This window comes from Amia ocellicauda, chromosome 11 (genome assembly GCF_036373705.1).
Source record: "Amia ocellicauda isolate fAmiCal2 chromosome 11, fAmiCal2.hap1, whole genome shotgun sequence".
NCBI classification, from domain to species: domain Eukaryota; kingdom Metazoa; phylum Chordata; class Actinopteri; order Amiiformes; family Amiidae; genus Amia; species Amia ocellicauda.
Genome location: NC_089860.1, coordinates 18,321,111 through 18,342,723, shown reverse-complemented (window position 1 = coordinate 18,342,723; position 21,613 = coordinate 18,321,111). Strand labels below are relative to the sequence as shown.

The following is a 21,613-nucleotide window of genomic DNA, read 5'->3' as shown; positions in this document are numbered from 1 at the left end:
GTTTAAGTGAGCCTTTTTCTTTTTTCTTTAAATAGTTAAAAAATATATATACATCAATACATACTACCAAGACTAAAAGTTCTCAACAGTTTCCTTAGAGTAACAAAAATACATTTGTGCTATCAATGTCCACAGATGTTCAAAACATCTTTGTAAACTTTCAAACCTCACCATTCTTTTTTCATAACAATTTTGCAGTAATTAGACAGCAGGGTCAATGCAAGTTCAGAAAAACCATCATATGTAAAGTATATATCTATCTATGCATCTCTGCATTGTCCCCTCTGGAAGGGAACTGCATCTCAATGTACCATAATTATAATTCTAGCAACAGTAATGTGTTGTTTAGAAGTACAGTTATTTTGAAGCCTAGATATAGATTGGATTGTTGCAGGTGTTTATCTTCCACGTAGAAAATCCTCTCTCCTTATAACAACGGGCTAGAATGCACAAACATCTCTGTAACCTCATGGGATGCATACTCTCTCATTAAAAGGTTTAGAACGTTCTTACCAGCTAAGTGATAGTGTTTGCTACTTAATGCACATCCGCTTTGGCTCTGAACAATGCAACCCATGTAGCTCAATTCAATCAATTTGCTGTAGCATGTTGTTTTCTACAAGTGGAATGAATATCTGTAATACACAAATACTACTGATGTTATCATTTCTCCAACAGTGATCAGCTCAAAAGTACAATGCATATTATAAACCTGAAATGGTCCACTTACTTTGCCGCGATTCAGGGCACGGTTAATAACGAACGTGTTGTATCTCCCAAGCTTGCGTCGCAGAGAAGCTTTGGGGGCAAAGGAGCTGAGGCCCTTGGACAACTCCTGGAATGTGATCATCCTCTGTGGAACAGAACGAGCACAGACAACAGTCAGACACCCAGTATGCAATCTCCAAGAAAACACAAGCTGAATTATTCAACCTTGGCCACTGCTGCAGTAGTCTGGCATATTTAATAGGCATTTCTATGAATGGAAAAATAGTTGACAAGACAAAACTAGTTGAGTTCACAAAGTCATGTAAACTGAAAATTCCCATCCACACGAACCACATACACATTTTCATAAAAATGGCCACCAGGTGAATATATCAATACAAAAGTTTAAAGATGTTTTGCATGCAACCTCCACAAACTATATATAAAAAGAAATCTCAGGTTGTGGTATAAAACATTTCTGAAACACCCCCCCTAAATAACAGAACTACTATAATAATATATCAAACTCTCATAATTCAAAGCTGGAGTAGCTACAAAACAATGTGACAATCGAGGAAAAGAGGAGAGAGAAAACTCAATCACATTGGCCAAATGGTTCTAAAGGAAAAACTAGAAATGGACACTAAACTGTGGGAATACAGATGATTACTTGTGCAGGCTACTTAATCACACAGTTAAGAAATATATAGATTATATATGAAATGTTAGCTGACATCATAGCCGCATAAAAAGGAACAGAGACAAGAACGAGCCCCTGTATATTGAACACGAATCCCGCAGTTTACCTAATAAACTGTATGATGATGATGATGATGATATCAGAAGCAACCAGCAGACAATCTAAATATCCCATCAATAACACTACCACAAACACGTTACCATTCTTCCCAGCGTAAACACAACGTCTCAGCATTGGACTGGAGGGATAATAACTGGAGCTAAAATGTCTGGAGGGACGTCTATAGTTTGATCTTCTTCTTGGTAAACGCGCACAGATGCCCGATAACACCGGCGGCTCAATTATATAATTATATCAATTATACAATGTGTGTGGTCTTATGTTTTCCTTGTTGTTTCTTTGTTGTATTTTAATCAAGAACTATTTTTAAGGGACATGCGTATTTACTCAATGCAGCATTCATTAATTAATTAATTAAGTAAGTAAGTAATTACTGTATGCATCTTGTTAATTCCTTATTCTGCATGTGTCTAGAATGTCCCTTGTCTCTCTAACGAGCTTGGTGCAGTAATGTATTATTGATTAAATGTCTTAATTGCCACAAGTCTGCATGCATTTAAAGGGAAATAACGATTCATGGTGTTATTGATAAAACCAGATACAAAGGAACCAAAGTGTCAACGATAAAATGCGGCAAACGCTGAAACGCAGTGTTTTAAAAACAGTAGGCCAATGCTGCTACAGTGTAAACTATTGTAACTAGACCAATAAAAACATATTTTATAACTGTACGATTATGTTCAATATATCCACAGATAGCCTTGTAAATCTGTCTCCCTTATCATGTTTTAATAAATGCATTTCAGGGCTTCTGTTAAGAGTGACTTCAACCCGCTCAAGTTATCTAGGCTATTGATAAGATAGTTCGTGTTTGTCTTTGCATTGACCATATTGTCCCAATTGAAGACGAAGTTCTTGTTTAATTCGTAATAATGAATTGCATGCAATATAAATATTAATGCTATCAACTTCCCAGTTCTCTGTGCATAGAAATAGGGGTTGTTTGGTTATTATTTATAATAATTATGGTTGTTGTTAACCTGCAACAATAGCTTTGAGCCAGCTCCTCCATATAAAAGATGTGCATCTTTCACAATAAATATGACAATACAATTTTAAAATTACAATATAATAAAGTGTTAAAATATAATCATAAGTATTTAAGCTGTTTCCAGAATTGTTTACACAACTTTGTGTAAGACGTGTAACTGACGTTTCCTTGAGTTGGTTATACTGTAATTATTGGTGTTTCTTTGTACATCAGCCTACAATGGACATTGCCAGGGACAAATCAGATTTTTTTATTTTTGTAGAAGACTGTTCCCTAGGTAACCACTTTTCTCCCACGTCAGTCCATGGGTGATTATGTCTTTGAGTTAATTTCTGTGATGCAGGAAGGGGATTGTTCTTGTATTAATTATTTCCATCAAACAAAGAAATTGCTAAGTCTCCCTATGTAGTATACTTAGTATAATACTATAATTAGTATTTTTCATCTTGTTCTTCTATTAATTATTATTGTTGTTGTTATTTTGTATAGGTTGGTAGCTGGTAGATTTATCAAGTTTAAGGGTATAGTCTGAGCATTTCTCTGTTAATTCTAGCACCTCTAATGCTGAAAGTTGAGATTACAAACTGTTATATAATTAACCTCTGTTAATTATATATATATATATATATATATATATATATATATATATATATATATATATATATATATATATGTGTGTGTGTGTGTGTGTCTGTGTGTATTGAGGGTGTGGGGTGGGTGGGGGTGTGTGATCAGGCCCAGTTTCCAGCAATTAACACTGAATACTTCCCGCTGTGGCAATCTGTGAGACAGACTTATACAAGTACAACTTGATTGTGGTAGTGACTCAAGCCAAGTTAGTGGAATGTGTGCAGAAAGCCATAATTTGTCTAATTAGATTGCCACTTCTTGTAGGAAATCGTAGATGCTTTTGAAAGTACCGACCTAAAAAGCTGAGTCTCATAGGGGAGTGACAGACACGTACCCCCTGTGTCCATGGCTTGTCACAGAATAAGAAGGCCTGGTATTACAGTATTATTTATTGACAGGAGACCTCAGAGGGCAAGGCCACGAGCCAAGAAACAGTCAAATAAAAATGTAAATAAAGATGAAATGTTGTTTATATATATAAAACAAACAACTTATGCCTCATGGAAACTCACCAGCTGTCTACAGCAAAAATAAATGTTTGTTTTTTCTTTTCTTCTTCTTCTTATGCTAATGCGGGAATCACTGTTTCCCTGAATTTTGATTAAGTCACCTGTTTCTACAACTGAGAAGTGCTGCTGTTACCCTTTACCTACAGGTCAGAAACACAAGCCATTGAACCATGAGCTCCATTGCTTCCAAACTACACTGCTCCATTGACACCTAAGCTACCACATAAACAAAACTACTACTACTACTACTACTACTACTAGTAATAATAATAATGTATGGATAATAATATTATGAATAGATAGACCTACTCAAATATTCCTTTAACCTAAGCATCCTAAATCAATCAACTTCCACTTCTGTTTAAGTTATAACCAAATATGCTGTATAACATCTGTTTGATTGTACTTGAACAGTACAGTTAACATGACAATAAAAAGGGCTTTTGTACTGCACAAGGAAAGCTGGTTCCCATGATGTCTCAATAACGCTGTTACAGTTGGGGAATGTAGTCTGGCTTTGAATCTGGTCCTCAATATCACTGATGTTGTGCTTGAGTGAGTCCCTTGTTCTGTGCATCCGACAAACAAGTTGATGAGGCTTTCATTTGCCATAAAATCCTCTATTAAACACATATCACGCCCCTCCTTGGCTCTCTATTTAGTAGTTCCAACTTCCCCAGAAAATATATTTAAAAGATACAATATCTGAAAGCCACAAAGACACCTCACAGTGTTTGATATCAAGAGTCTTCATGTCTGGACACAGGCCTGTATTTGCTCCTCCAAGGCTTTTAAGCTCAATAATACTCTACTGAAAACCCCACACGTTCCTCTGACATCCCTAAGCAATCCATACCAATCAGACCTGACATGCAAACTTAATACAAAAACAAAGGTACCAAAATACCTTCTCCTTGGATTCACAAAGCATCTTTGGAGCTTGGCGATGGAGGAGCTGGGAAGAAGCGTTTCCTCGAGGGAGAGGACTGGGCAGGGACTGTTATGTGCAGAAAAGTAATGCAAAGCAAACAAAGGGAAGGTGACGTTGGCGTAGGGCTCAGGGAACACTGATGCATGAGCAAAGAGTAAACAGCAGGATGATAAGTCCCTCCTGGAAATAACCAATTGAATAGACAAACATTGCCAGCCCGGTCTTGGAGTTTGGAGTGGGAGGCTCTAGGCACAATTTACATGGCAAATGGGTGGCAGCACAAAGCTCTTAGAAACCCACCTCCATTTCAGGACTCCCGTAGAGTTCATGAAGAACACATAGAAACCTTTGTAGGTTTCAAATCTGGTGGCAAAAAGACAGGTATGAGAGAGATAGTGATTGCTGAGTGCATTTGGTTCACAAATATACACAAAAAGTTGCAAAGTCTTTCACTAAATACAGCTCCATGGAAGCTTTACTATTCAACCTTAGTGATTCTTGAAACGTCATCGTAGGAAACATGTTCATTTTTGGCCAGACAGTTTCACAGTTTAATGTGGCTGGTGCTATCTCAAGTTTTTTTTTTATGTATGTGTGTGTTTTTTTTCTTCCCTTTTAGGTCAGTTTTCAATGCTAGGATGTATCTGATAAGTAATGTTCTGTAAAAATAAATAAACCTGATAAAACTATTAAGATCCCTACGAAAAGAGAAACACTTAAACTCTTATTCCTTGTTGTTGTTGTTGTTGTTGTTTTTGTAGTAAACAAAGTCAAGTATAATTTCGAAAATCATGATATTATGCAAAGTCCAAACCATTGTTTAACTATATTGTCCCGTGTTAGTTTATTACAGGATATTAAATCAACACTTTACTTAAATGTTACTGGTAAGTCTATACATCAGCTGTAGACTTTATTACTACATAAGCCTGCATATCATACACCATATTAGGAAGAGACCGACCTCAACAAGATATTTCTATTCTGCTATTTCTTTAGTTGAATGTTGTGACAGTTTTCACAGATAGACTTACTGTTCCTGACACTTCAATCAAACTGGAAACATGACTCATTTAAGATTAGCAAATCGGTTAAAAATATATATGGCCAGAGACTTTGTAACATACGGTAATAAACCGTATTACAATGAAATAATTGTTTGTGTGATTCATAAATTTGTGATTCCTAAGAATTACCTTCCAGTTTTGCAGTTACCCCCCCCCCACCCCCACAACTTTGCACCACAGACTGCGAAACAGTCACATGATGACCTCCTTAGATTTCATAACCAGCGGATAACCATTTTACATTTATCATTTATCATTTTACATCTACCTAGTCTGTCTTTTCAGAGCTGTAACAGAAACTTAAAGAAGAAACCATTTTTAACACGTGTTGGCACTAGGACCCAGAGTGTGTCCAGCCCATGCACTGTCGAACACTTTTGAGTGACTTGCTGTTCTCCTGTTGCTATGGCTCCAGCGCCTCACAGGGAAGCTGTGAGCAAAGACAACAAACGGATGGAGAGAGCCAGCGCCGTGACTAAGAGCAGACAGGAGAGGGTGGCTGTGTGCATTTCACCGTCTTCCGAGTTACTCATCAGGAACAGGATGGAATGACAGGGACAGATGGAGCCCCGGACTCAGGCTTGATTGCTCTGCTCATTGGCTGGGTGAGACTGGAGTTGCTCGACAGTATTTACTCCTCTGTTAATATTCCACAGCTTTTTAAGACAGCTCTTAATGCTGGCTTACCTCACCACCAGCACTGTTTACTTGACAGAGGGAGCAGGATTGCCAAGGACACTTTAGACCATTTCTAACCTGCATACCTGATCTGATCTCCAGTTAATGGGGCCTCCAGAAGCCATTCAGCACTCCGACCCTATGTCCATCTGTTTCTATTCAAATTTGAAATTCCCATATGAAAATAGGTGTAGTGTTCATTAAATGCTTTGAATCCTATTATTCTTTCTTGTAAGATTTAGGGTTAGGTCAATAATCATTTGTAATACTGTTCAGATCCTCTGTCTATTGGTTAGTTGTGGGTCTGTATAAGGTGAAAGGGCAGGGATAAAAGGGCACACTTTTTGTTAAACAAGATACCATTGTAATTGTTCGTTTTTGTTGATCTGGAATATGGTTTCTGAAGAATGAGAACATGCCTGGGTTTGGATTGACTGCAGGTGTGATAAGGAAAAGGTTACACAGTTCACGTATACGTTCTCAAAGGCATATAGGGTGTCAAGCAGCACTACCCTCCGCCATTTTAAGCCCAGGTAGGACTGTCTATTGAGTTCATATCAAGCTTCAAGTCTCCCACAATAAGCCTCTTGATAGATTAGTTCAATTCCAGCACATTTTTCATGTCAACACAAATGTGGCTACAAAGCTCTGGCAGAGTTAAAATGACGATTCACCTGATATGAAATTCCTTGAACAGATCTGGGATTGCAATGCCATCTGCCACCGCAGCCACTGTGGTCACTAGTGGGGATTCAATCAATCAATCAGGAAGCATGCAATTGTCTGATGTTTGTTTTGCATCATTACTAAAAGAGCAAGTACAAAAAACAAACACAGTGCTATATAATACAGTAGGACAGTTTCACTTTCCTCAAAAACACACGTTCGAGTTTTAATTTGGGTTATATTGTATATATCATGATTACTTAAGGCAGTGATCCTCTGAGTTATACTGGCGGTGACTAGGCAGGAGGCAAAGAGTAAAGGCCTTGTTAAAGTATGTCATCCCTTGATCTTCCACTGTACAAAAAATGTGATTACTCGTAATGTTCTTGTATCTCATCTAAAATGTTTAAAACAAGGATAAAAGCTACAAAATCATCTGTTTTTCAAAGTCTGAATGTTTCAAAATGCACACTAATAAAACAACACAGTAATAACCAACAACTGCAATTATAAAATGTTTTCGGATTGTTATAAAGCACTGCTACAAAAAGTTAGTATGAGATGCATAAAATCCTTTGTGTAGTTAGCTGGCTGTACCCAGGAAATGATTCATAGATTAAATCTCTCTGTGATGCTTGATGGAAACTGTCTTTTAAATGAGTAAGCAATTACAGTCTTTTTCTCAAATGCTTTCTGAATAGGAAGTATACTGCAAATTCAGTTTGGTTCTGAGACAAAAAAGACAGTTTCTCATTTTTAAAAGACGTGTACACTAAGGAAAGCTGATTTGCATAAAATGCCTGACTTCATATTTTTTTGCATTTATATTCCTGGTATACTGAGGAGAAAACCTTGATTTGATTCTGAATGGTTCCTACAAAAAGCTGTCTCATTAAATATTTAAAAGAATACAAACGTTAACATTAATCATGCCGAGGATTGGTGTTTATTTCTCTCTGATCTCCGAGATCTTAATGTAATTAAATAGTCATGGAAGTTATTCAAAGTAGCTCCTCCATAATTTCACCTTTAAGTGAAAATAAATGGCACTTGTTTGTTAGTCAGCAGAGTAAAGCAGTCATGTTCCAGCAAGCATACCTTCCACTGGAAATCATTGTTTACTCTCCTCTTGTTCAGGCTATTAGACAATGAATCTAAATAAATGGTAGAATAGTTGCCAGTGACAACCTGGTAGCTAATACAGTGTTTACTCCCTTGCCATTGCCTTAATAATAGCATATTAAATTACCTGACTTCGTAGCCACGGGGGGCTAAATTATGACCAATTAAAAATATTTTCTAGGGATTATTGACTGAAACATAAACAAGATGTTCAGTTTATATTGAACCTCTTACTTGTTAAATATTTAAATATTATTCACTTATTAAAATATAGGGGAGATGACAAGAGGTATTTAAACACACATCAATTTTTTCTCACAAGTGGAAGTTTAAAATGAGGCCTAAATCCACCCAGTGCATGTCAGTTTCTATTTATTAAATTAGTGATTCATTACTTTTGATTTGGAAAAGAAAGTCAATTTCAACTTTTTATTATATTGAAATGTTACTGAGCTTTTTTGCATAAATTAGTTTCTGTTGTAGGTATTCTTCTGATTTTGTTGATAGTACCTATAAAGATGTTATTATTATCATTATTATTATTATGTAATGTATGGTTGTTCTTATTCACATTTCTAATCTAGTCTTTGAGGTGACAGTTCAGTGTGAACACCAAGTGACATTGGATCGGTGATGTCAATGCAGAAACAGCTGTCAATCAGGGACAGTGAGTGTCGCCTCATCACGGCCCTGGGATATCACCCCCCACGGAGGGAGCTTGTGACTGGTTGTGCTGGTAAGCAGCAAAGTCCACAGTGCCCATCATTCAATTATCAGAAAAGTATTTAAAATTCAGGGAGAAAAAAACAAAACTACAGTTTCCCTTGTCTAATGTAAGGTTTGCATTCTTTACTCGTTATGTTCTTGTATCTCATATAAAATGTTTAAAACAAGGATAAATAAATCTCTTAACATATGCAGAAAATTAGCAGATGTTTTGTTTAATCACATTTTTTTTGTCTTACCTGATTGCCATTACATCATCCTGTGTAATATATTAGCAAAGTGCTGATTCTAATGGAACCTTTAATGGTTATAAAACAAGTGTGCACTCAGGTTTTATAAGCTTCAGATATCTGTAAATGCAGGTTCATCCTGGTTAGCATCACTGGCATGCATATCTCTACGTGAGTAAATATGTAGAAAGGATGGGACTACAAGAAAGAATGAGGTGCTGTCGAGCTGGAACTGAATCTCATTTTCCAACACAAGTGCATCGGAAGCACAGATACAAGTCTAAAACTACAAACTAAAGGGTTCATGTTTTTGACTGGCATTCACATTCTCCAGACCTCAATCTTATAGAAAATATGTTGCATAAACTGAAAAAAAAAATCTACATGTGAAAACTACACAAAAGTGAATTTCTTACTAAATCATCTTTTAGTTGTTAGTTACTTATTGCATGAATCTGAGGCTACTAGATAGATAGTGATGGTGCAAGAGTTGCATCATAAGACCATAACTAATGTTCTGCCATGCACCAAGATAATCTGACATGGGGTTTGCTTCCCTCTGTTGAGATGGAGTTATTAAATGGTGGGATGCAGAGAGTGGGAGGATGTCCAGTTCAGCTGCTGAGCATTCTGGGATGGTGACTAGTTTCCTGTACTGGGCAGAAGCCAAGCTCCTTCTTTCTGCCTCAAATGATGGAACTGTCCTGGCATGGACCACAGGGGCAACTGTATGTGACAAGATAGAGGTAGGAAGGCTTTAAGACTTTCTAAGGAACTTTATGCAGTTTGTTGAAAGAACTACATTTCAGTGTAACAGATCTATCTGTCTCTCTATCTATGTATTGGAAGGAGAAGAATATAATCCCCAAATCGATGTTTAGGATTGGTAGGCTAGGCTGTGAGCACAGATGAGGAGGGTTCATGTACAGTTAAGTCTCAGGAGAGTTGCTGAGCCAGTGTACCTGGAAGCAAACCACCAGAGCAATAAGCCATGAGGACCAATATTTTGCTTAGCTGGACTAAGAAGAATAATTGGTATTTTGCCCTTACTTTTTATTATTACTTCAATTGTAGTAGATTAAATATAACATAAGCATACAACAGAATAGACTGAATTGAATCTTACAGTAATATTGTCACATTTTACACTCAAGACATTATTTCAATCAAGGAGTTAGGGATTCATGTAATGGGAATAAATGGACAGCTGAGCTTTATGGGGCATATTATCTTAATTTAAATAATATAAGTACCATTCTACTAATATATTTTGAATAAATGTAATATTTTGTATAAATCTCAATCCCATATCACACTCTCTAAAGTAACTGTAGCGAATACATTATTTAACAGTTTGATCATTACTTTGATTGCTAGTTCTGAGATTACAATATCATATTGTCACTTGTCAGTGTGGATCACATGCAAATTCCCAACCCTTATACAGACTCTTCATAAGTCTCATTTACCAGGGTTTGCTCTTCCACTTTATCATGTAATTGATGGCATTGGCTTCCCAAATAATTGTACAATTCAAGGAAGGTGACATCAGTTCTGTTATATCTCATGTTCTATCTGCAGAACAGGTGATTTTTCTCCACTGAGTTTCTGAAACAACTGCACATTACTGATACTTTTGCCAAAACAGACAGGTAGAGGCACTTACTGGAATTTAAGAGAGACTTGGGCCCTTGTCAACAATACCACATATATACACATCAAATCAAGCAACAGTTTTGTACCTTTTTTATCAGATTAACATTAATGGCACTTGCAGTATTCTAAAAATAACATACATTTCTGTACAAACTTAATATATCTGGTACTTTCGACACAATCTTCAGAGCTACAGCTCATTCAGCTTTAAACATCTATCTCTCACCCTGTTTCTCCTTCCAGCTGGGTAGGCCTGTTTTCTCCATGGCCATGAATCACCGCCGGCACCAGCTGGTGTGTGGTTTTAAGAGCCGGCTCACCGTCTACTCCCTGGACGAGAAGAGGGTGTGCGGCCACATCATAAAGACCTCGGAGAGCAACTCGGACCACAGGCACAAGGACATTGTCTCATGTATCGTGTGCCATGATACTCAGGTTTACACAGGCGGGTGGGTAACTAGACCATTGAAGGTGATGAAGCCCAGTCTAGACAAGGAAGTCCTCAGAGGGTTGTTCCTTTTTAAAATAATTAAAAGCAATCTTTTCTCAGTACAAAAGCAGTCGTTTAAAAAAAGTAGGAACATGTCCTATTCTTTCTTATTTAGGAACATGCCGAGAGCCTGAGATAATTGAAATCCTCTTGGAAATGATTACACAATGCTTGATTGATGTGTGGGAGAATGTGTACTTTTCATGAATATATGATACCCGCATGCCTCGCCATCTGCCCGATATGTAAAGTGAATACAATTAGTATCCGCCTGACCTTGGCATTCCTCTGTGTTTCGTGACAAAGGTAATGTAGGAAAGGAGACAAATGACACCAATTCACATCGGCAACGCCCTGACTGAATCTGGTTAAAACTGTTGTTTCGACAGCTATGATAAACGGTTCATGGTCTTTGACACCAGCTCCTACCCCAATGCCAGCGGGCTGACAGCAGTGCAGTGTAACTCCAGTGCCCACGAGGCTGGCATCACCACCCTGCTGCTGCTTAAGCAACGCGAGAACACACGGTGAGAGACCAAAACAGGAAGCAGTTCAACTCAACTGACATACTTCACATGGTACTCTTAGCTCCTTCACATTGTATTGGAGGTCAAAAGTCATGGAAATAGATGTTTACATTTTAAGGATTTATCTTCTAAACGGCAATGTGTTTCAGTACAGTATTATGCACATTTAGACATGGCTTTTACAAATCCGTCCTAAAGCTTTTCCACTGTTGTTGTTTTCAGTTTGTTGACAGGGTCCTTCGACAAGACTGTGTGTGTTTGGTCACAGGATGGCCAGCTCATTCAGAGGCTGAGCTTTTCGGGGGTTATAACGGGGCTGTGCTATGCATCCTGTGTCGGACTGGTGTGGGTTGCATGTGGATCACCAGCCGCAACAATACTTGATCCCAAATCAGGAGAGATTGTAAGTAGGGACACAATTGTGAACTGACCCACCTGAACATTGGTACATAGCTTCTGGCCTGTGTGTAGCCTTTAATAACAGACACATTAAATGTATACCTCCATGTCTTCCACATTTCAGGTTATCCTAATAAACTTCTGTATACAAATGAAAACTATTAAACATGAATGTCATTCCCACTTCTGGTCATAAACAGTCTTCAAACAACATTTAAAGCACCCGCATGGCTCTCCTCATTGTTTTTACTGTGTTTCAGGCATCTGATTTTGTTGATACCTTCCAAAATAAGGAAACTGGCCATAAACTTGAAAAACTTCTGTACTTACCAGAAACAAACTCTGTTATTGGTAAGAAAATAAAGATTGTAAATGAAAGTGTATGCGACTGAGACTGTACATTAAAACAAAATCTGTGAAACATGTAGTGGCAGGATTACTCCCATAGTTAACATCTGACTGTTAACTGAACATCTGAACATACATACATACATACATACATACATACATGCATATGATATCATTCCAGCATACCAGTATACTTACATTATACATACTATACAAAATACTATACATACAAAAAACAGTATACTTATAATCAGCCTATAGGCTGCTATCTGTTTTAAAACCAGTGTGCTTTTCAGGTACTGCAGGGCAGAGTCATGTGATGATATGGAAATGGAAAAGAAACAAGAGCAGCACTGTTCTTCAAAATGGACAACCAGTGGAATGTATGGCTTATAGTAAGTATTAAGTCAATGTATTTAGTGACTGGTGAATGACTATTCAGATAAACAAGTAGATAACTATTATCACCACCAGGATAAGCGGTTTTGAAAATGGATGGATGGATAACTATACTGTGCTTTGGATTATTCGATTTTCTAGACAAAAAATCAGATAATCAACACAATACTTTGGAGCAGAAGGCTACTGTAATGTTATAATGATGATCTGATATGTATATATATATATATATATATATATATATATATATATATATATATATATATACATTAAATCTTGATATTTATACAATGAAACTTGATATATGTGGACCAATGTTTGAATATATACAATGAAGGCTCAATATACACCGATCAGCCATAACATTATGACCACTGACAGGTGAAGTGAATAACACTGATAATCTCGTTAATCTCGGCCAAATTGTGATGGCTAGATGACTGGGTCAGAGCATCTCCAAAACTGCAGCTCTTGTGTGGTGTTCCCGGTCTGCAGTGGACAGTACCTATCAAAAGTGCTCCAAGGATGGAAAAGCGGTGAACCGGCGACAGGGTCATGGGCGGCCAAGGCTCATTGATGCACGTGGGTAGCTCAAATTGCTGAAAAAGTGAATGCTGGTTCTGATAGAAAGGTGTCAGAACACACAGTGCATCGCAGTTTGTTGCGTATGGGGCTGCGTAGCCGCAGACCAGTCAGAGTGCCCATGCTGACCCCTGTCCACTGCCAAAACCGCCTACAATGGGCACGTGAGCATCAGAACTGGACCACGGAGCAATGGAAGAAGGTGTCCAGGTCTGATGAATCACAAGTTCAAGGTGTTGATTTCCTCCAAATTCCCCAGATCTCAATCCAATCGAGCATCTGTGGGATGTGCTGGACAAACAAGTCCGATCTATGGAGGATCTGCTGCTAACGTCTTGGTGCCAGATACCACAGCACACCTTCAGAGGTCTAGTGGAGTCCATGCCTTGACGGGTCAGGGCTGTTTTGGTGGCAAAAGGGGGACCTACACAATATTAGGCAGGTGGTCATAATGTTATGACTTATCAGTGTATATATATATATATATACACTCACCTAAAGGATTATTAGGAACACCATACTAATACTGTGTTTGACCCCCTTTCGCCTTCAGAACTGCCTTAATTCTACGTGGCATTGATTCAACAAGGTGCTGAAAGCATTCTTTAGAAATGTTGGCCCATATTGATAGGATAGCATCTTGCAGTTGATGGAGATTTGTGGGATGCACATCCAGGGCACCAAGCTCCCGTTCCACCACATCCCAAAGATGCTCTATTGGGTTGAGATCTGGTGACTGTGGGGGCCAGTTTAGTACAGTGAACTCATTGTCATGTTCAAGAAACCAATTTGAAATGATTCGACCTTTGTGACATGGTGCATTATCCTGCTGGAAGTAGCCATCAGAGGATGGGTACATGATGGTCATAAAGGGATGGACATGGTCAGAAACAATGCTCAGGTAGGCCGTGGCATTTAAACGATGCCCAATTGGCACTAAGGGGCCTAAAGTGTGCCAAGAAAACATCCCCCACACCATTACACCACCACCACCAGCCTGCACAGTGGTAACAAGGCATGATGGATCCATGTTCTCATTCTGTTTACGCCAAATTCTGACTCTACCATCTGAATGTCTCAACAGAAATCGAGACTCATCAGACCAGGCAACATTTTTCCAGTTTTCAACTGTCCAATTTTGGTGAGCTTGTGCAAATTGTAGCCTCTTTTTCCTATTTGTAGTGGAGATGAGTGGTACCCGGTGGGGTCTTCTGCTGTTGTAGCCCATCCGCCTCAAGGTTGTACGTGTTGTGGCTTCACAAATGCTTTGCTGCATACCTCGGTTGTAACGAGTGGTTATTTCAGTCAAAGTTGCTCTTCTATCAGCTTGAATCAGTCGGCCCATTCTCCTCTGACCTCTAGCATCAACAAGGCATTTTCGCCCACAGGACTGCCGCATACTGGATGTTTTTCCCTTTTCACACCATTCTTTGTAAACCCTAGAAATGGTTGTGCGTGAAAATCCCAGTAACTGAGCAGATTGTGAAATACTCAGACCGGCCCGTCTGGCACCAACAACCATGCCACGCTCAAAATTGCTTAAATCACCTTTCTTTCCCATTCAGACATTCAGTTTGGAGTTCAGGAGATTGTCTTGACCAGGACCACACCCCTAAATGCATTGAAGCAACTGCCATGTGATTGGTTGGTTAGATAATTGCATTAATGAGAAATTGAACAGGTGTTCCTAATAATCCTTTAGGTGAGTGTATATATAGGTCGATGCATTAGACTGTCTTAGAAGGAGCCTGAGCCCAGTCAATCTATACAGTATACAGTATATTCAAACTTTGATCTATATACAGCTCTGGAAAAAATTAACAGACCACTGCAAATTTTTCTTAAATCAGCATCTCTACATGTATGGCAGCCATTCCATTCCATTCATATTTTAATTTGGAACTTGGGAGAAATGTTGCCAGTAGTTTATAGAATAAAACAAAAATGTTCATTTTACCCAAACACATACCTATAAATAGTAAAACCAGAGAAACTAATCATTTTGTAGTGGTCTCTTAATTTTTCCCAGAGCTGTATATATGAAGTTTCATTGTATATATTCAAACTTCGATCTATATATTTTGATACTACAAATACATTTATTAAGGTGTCTTTAGTATGATAACCCGCCAAATATTTTTTTCAGCTAGGAAAGAACCTATTCTGCTTTTCAGTGGCCACACCGATGGAACCTTGGTGAAATGGGAAAGATTGAGCTCATCTGAATACATTCACAGGTTGTTTATATTATTATTATTATTATTATTATTATTATTATTATTATTATATTTTACAGATGCATTTATCATTCCTGCAACAGGGGGGATCAGTAAAGTAATGTATTACAATGCTATTGTGCTTTACTTTTGTGTTAGTAAAGAGCCCTTCAGTGTATTTGAAAGAGCCAAACAATCGAAAGGACAGTCACTGACCTTGAAAGCAAAAAGAACCACAAACACGGGTGAAAAAAAATTAAGAGAGTGGACATCACTGAGGAGAAGAAAATCATCCAATGATGCCAGAGCTGAAGATCAAGGAAACAAGGCTGCAAGTCTAACAAGGTGCTTCCATTACTGATTTGTCAAGAAGGTAAAAGCCCTAATGATCAGTGTTTACAAATGTGTACAAATGTGATGCCAGAAACAGTCCAAAGGATGAGCTCTTTTGTCCTTAGACTTCTAGGTTCCAGCTTCTGCTGTTGACTGAGATATGATTGATGTATTTTTGTGAGTGTTCCTTTCCTTTTGCATAGCAATAGCAAACACACTAGTTTGTTCATTGGATGTTTGACAGTATTGCATTCTGTTGCTTCTGTGAAGGAGTGTGTTTATTGAAGAGTTGGACCTCTTGGCTGTGTCCTGTGAGAATGGCCATGTGTATCTGTGGGGCTTCGATGATGGCCTCTCCAGCATTATGAAGATGATGCCACCTCAGTCCAATGTCTCTCCAGATGCAAGAAAGGCAAGACTTGATTTCTGTCTTTTTCCTGCTCTTACCCCAACATGTCTTGCACCCACAACAATTTATCGTGGCATTTCAGGGATTGCAGACAGCACAGCAAAACTACTCAAAGGAAAACCCTTCTCTCACAGGGCCTCACAGCTGACCATTGAGGTTTCTGGTATCAGCACTTATTGGAGGTCATTCAAAGTTATCTTCTAATAATTGGCTGCAGCCAAGATGGAGAAGTGAAAGGAAATCATTGTGAATGTGCTTCTGCTGTAACAGACACATGCCAAACGTCAGCTGTTCACAATGCATTTAATAGGGTTTAGGCCAATAGCTGTAGTCACCAAGTTGGCAATAGGTATACATTACAGGACCTCAAAATAAAATTCCATCAATACTGGAAGTGCTCTGTACTCTGCAAAATGTATATCAATATATGTCACTGTAGATTCAGTTGCTCTCTCCTTCATCTCTCAATGGACTTGCCCTCTTTATAGAAGTTTCAGTTCCTGCTGGACCGAACCAGTGAGAGCAGTGGCTCATCTAGCGAGGAAGAGACTCCAGACACTGGATCTATCCGAGTGTCTGGTAAGAAAGACCAATATACTTGTCTGTTACTTCTTTCTTTCTTTCTTTCTTTCTTTCTTTCTTTCTTTCTTTCTTTCTTTCTCTTTCGCTCTTCCTTTCATTCTTTCTTCTCACCATACACTGAAGTCACATGTACTTGTTATAAGTCAGGGGTTTCTGTTGGGTAGTGTGTGAGGATTAGATCATGTAAACATCAATTACAATCTGAGGGAACAAGATTGGAAACAACTGGGAGATTATGCAGATAATGCTGTAATTGCTAGAAAACATATTTTCAGTGCTAATAATTGTCTTTATGTTTATTCTCTGAACTATATTTCCACTAATGTCTCATTATACCTTTGCAAATAGAAGTATAGGCATGCATAAACATGTTTTCAAGTATAAACATGAGCCTTCTCTTCCAGGGTTTTTTTGTAAGAGTGTTTTGACTGGGCATACGCAGGCGGTCTCTGCGCTTGCAGTAGTTGGCAGACAAAGTGCTCATGACACTCTATACCTGGTAAGAATTTGATTCTGCATCCTTCATAAAAGCACAGCAATATTAAGTGGATTGCTTTGATTAACATTTACATACGATTTTCATAAAATTCACATACCATAAGTCACTTCAATAAACCCTTGTCTAAACAACTTCCTTTTTAATTACATTATATTCTGTTTCCTAGAAGAAGCTATTAGAAGGTCTTTGGTTAATGACTAATAGCAGCGTTTGCATGAGAACAATCTTGCAAGGACTGTTATGTCTAAACATATGGATTTTGTGCCATCCTTTTCAATGGCAGATCAGCGGGGGCTGGGACAGGCGGCTGTGTGTCTGGGATTTACAGAAAGGCTGTCTAGTGGACACCTTCAGCAACCCTGATTTGGAGGGCTGGCACGAATTGAAAGAGGTGGCCTGTGATGGAGTTATTTTAGACCTGGCCTATTCTCAAAAGAGGTATATCACCCGCCTCACCTTTGTATTCAAAACAGAGACTTAAACTGACTTTGCAATGTGTTTTCCTCTGTTTATCGCAGAATCCGAAGTGATATTGTAGAGAAAATGGGAAGTGTGTTTGTTTGTGTGTGTTTGTTGTGAAATATTATCACTTTTTTATCACTCTGTTTTGACATGTTTAGTAAGAATGTATTTTAGAAGTATGGTTTGTCTTACTTTGGCCTTCATTAGAGAATTTAACATTTTCATTTTTGTTTATACAAAAGGTTTTGTTTCTAGGTTTTGATTATCTATCAGCAATGTAAGGTTGCCTGTTTTGATTTGCATAAAACAGTGTGCTCTTATTGTTGTTCCTGTTATTTATCTGTATCAGCATGCATGAATGCCTAGCAATATGTTATAAGAAAAATAAAAACATAAATACATGTATAAATACGTACATACATACATACATACATACATACATACATACATATTATTTGTATATTAAACCTATGCTGACCTCTAGGGGGCAAACACTGAAACATCATTAATTGAAACACTGATGTAATTTAATTTTGAGTTTCAAAAAGGTATTTTTAACTTCTGTGCAAGATCCTGATTATTAAAAAAATTATAATCTTCCTTATCAATGAACAAATAAGATATACATTAAATTCTATTCATTTGTTCTGTAAAAAAATATAATATTTGTTTTATAGAGGAGAACAATTGTGAGATTAGATATTCATTTTTCACAGAGGCCCATTATGTTATCCCCACAATCTGTCCCTTAATTGTATTTGCGTCAGAGAGGAAAAACAAATTCATGCAAATGTCAGTCTTCAGATGTCGGAGTTCCTAGCCCTAAAGTTTTTGTTTGTGTGTGTGTTTATATTTCCCATTCAAATGTAAGTATCAAAACAAGATAATAGAATAATGCATATAGCAAAATATAAATAATAGACCCTAATATCCAACAACTTGTCAATATTTTAAATAATATACATGCCCAGGTAAATTGAATCAATGTTGTCAACAGTTACGCTCTTCTTACTGCAGGAATGAGTTTGCTTACTCCTCCAGCGATGGGCTGGTCTACGTGCGTCAGTTCAGCCCCGTTGGCAGGCAGATGAAACTGATGACTGTGATGCAGGGACACACGAGTGATGTCACCGCTGTTGTATGGCATCATCACCTGAACCGGTGGATCAGCGGGTCTGAGGATGGCACGATACGTATATGGGTACAAGCAGCAATATCGTTTCTGTGTACTGCCTGGAGACGGGCACAAATAACTTTTTGGGTGGTTGAATTAATCTCAGAACTGTAAAACCAAGTTACGTATTTAGGATTTTCATTTCTGGATGTCAGTAGTCTTATTTATTTGTATTTATCTGTTTGTTTGTAAAATAAAAAGGCCCTGGATTAAACTAAACTTGAAACCATGCTCAAATTGATCACTGTAAATCCTGGGTCGGTTTCATTTTAATTAATGGGAATCTTGTAATTAGTGATTGACAGATGGATCTACGTTTTTGTATTGTTTTTCCACCAGAGTGAAGATGGCAGTGAGTGTGAGCACATTGTATTCACCAATGGGACTGTAGGCTGCCTGGCAATTGACCAGCTCAATGGCTGCATCCTGGCTGGAGTCCTCAATGTTTTAAGGTTTATAGTTCTATCCCCTTACTTAAAATATGAGACTCACAATAAATATGCATGAATCAATACCAACAAGAAATACTGCTTTCTGCTCTGAAACCGTTGAGAGACAGTTTTGAAACTCTTTGACCCGTTTCTGTTTAGGGTGTATGACACGGAGTCAGGCTCACAAGTTCAAACTCATCACGGACATACAGATTCCATCCGTGCTGTTTTACACGTCCCAGAAAGAGAGCAGGTCAGTTACATGCAAATCAATCTCCCACTTAAACATGTACATTCTTCAGTCACCTTCCAAACCTTGTCATTATCATGGTAAATGATTTTCTTTCTCTAATAAGTGGCATTATAACTTTCTGATATAGCAGCCTCTTATTGTTTCAAGGATTATTATAAAAAGGTATATGCTCTTGATTAAGAAAAGGGAACATTAACACGATCTCTCCCAATGTTTTATGTCTCTTTTTTAGTACATCACAGCTTCCTCAGACGAGACCATACGGATGTGGAACCATTACACCAAATTATCTTCTTGAACTGTTCAATTTATTTTGCAAATGTAAATGTTTACTACAGTTATTGTATTTCATCCACACAAAAACAAAGTCCGGTGGTGTCTAAGGCATCATTCAGCTTGCTAATGATCAGCATCACATTTTGAACAATGACACCTTGTTTCAAAATAAGTAAAGAGCCAAACCTGAACAAATCATTTTCATATATGTTGAATTAACTATCTTAATAGACAGCCACACTCACCATGAGGAACAACTATTTTAGAAACACATTTGCATTGACATAGTGGTGCAGAACAATACTGTCATTATGGACCGAGATACATTCAGTCATTACTCTTTCACTGAAGCAAATGCTTAGGAGAGACTAGGTAAGAAAACAATATTTGTACAAGTATTTATTAAGATACCAACTGATAGAAACTCAATGTTATTGCTTCTTTCAACTCCTACTTTTTTCTCAGGTCTCTCCTCATTGTATAGATCGGTGATTTGTGTTCTCTTCTGCAGTATTTTCATGAGCTGCATAATTATTATAATAATCATTTCATCTTTTATTTCAGTGATTTCTTTAACATTGTAGTATTGACTGTATGTGTTATTATGGTCCATGTGTGTGTGTAAATAGGCTATTAAAACATACCTTTCTTTCTGTATTTTTAACATCCCTGCCATCCTACCTAGACACACTACAGGGGAAACAAAATAGATGCTAACATGTTCTGTATTATGTAAGTTCTTTTTTAAATATGAATTAACTAATGTGTATTTTGCTCAGCGAATGTGAATAATTACACACATAACATCCTTGACACTTTGTATATTTGGAACTTAATGCTATGATTACATTGTTATATATGTTTTAATTGTATAGCCTTGTCATTACTATGGTATATTTACAAAGAGATCATCTTTGGCATAATTGGACTTAAAAGACAGAAAACATTGTAAATTGTGTAACATATCTGACTTAAATTATTGATTTATATCAGTGGATTTATATATATATATATATATATATATATGTAAAGCTTTTCAAAATAAAATATAACATGGTTTCCTTCTGTTTCAGTTGTTTCATTTGATGTTAATTTTAATAAGATGATTAGATAATTTGGTACTTTGTTTAACTATGTATTGAAATAGTTTTCCAGACATATTATCTTTAAGCATCAATTAAATGCCTCTTTTCTGGACTCTGCTGGTCATCTTGGGATGTCAGTGTTTTCATTTAGCATCTTTTCTTGCAGTTTGAATACTTTTAAAAGGAAAGCTTATCGTCTTCTTCCATCTGTGATGTTATTGCTTTTCCTATTAAGTAAGTAAATCTTCAGACATTTAATCACTGATTGAAATACCTGCATTTTTGTGGCTTCCTCAATCCCTCTGTAAGTGAGAAACCCTGAATCGAAGCTCAGCCAGAAATAATTTAACTCCCAGAAACCCTGAAACACATGTGATTGATATAGTCAAATTTCCAATAATGTGTTTAAGATGT

At 37.5% G+C, this 21,613-nt stretch overlaps 1 protein-coding gene across 1 annotated transcript; it reads left to right on the top strand.

Moving 5' to 3' along the window:
- Positions 1-6,117: 6,117 nt before the first annotated feature.
- LOC136762730 (uncharacterized) lies at positions 6,118-21,128 on the top strand. Its single transcript, XM_066716290.1, has 18 exons — positions 6,118-6,261; positions 8,707-8,858; positions 9,646-9,824; positions 10,978-11,183; positions 11,614-11,751; positions 11,974-12,154; positions 12,411-12,501; positions 12,795-12,893; positions 15,626-15,716; positions 15,855-16,040; positions 16,299-16,593; positions 16,926-17,016; positions 17,424-17,518; positions 17,802-17,956; positions 18,998-19,181; positions 19,494-19,606; positions 19,745-19,838; positions 20,071-21,128. The coding sequence occupies exons 2-18, from the start codon at positions 8,756-8,758 to the stop codon at positions 20,134-20,136; spliced, it is 2,367 nt and encodes a 788-aa protein (XP_066572387.1). The 5' UTR covers positions 6,118-6,261; positions 8,707-8,755; the 3' UTR covers positions 20,137-21,128.
- The last annotated feature ends 485 nt before the right edge of the window (positions 21,129-21,613 follow it).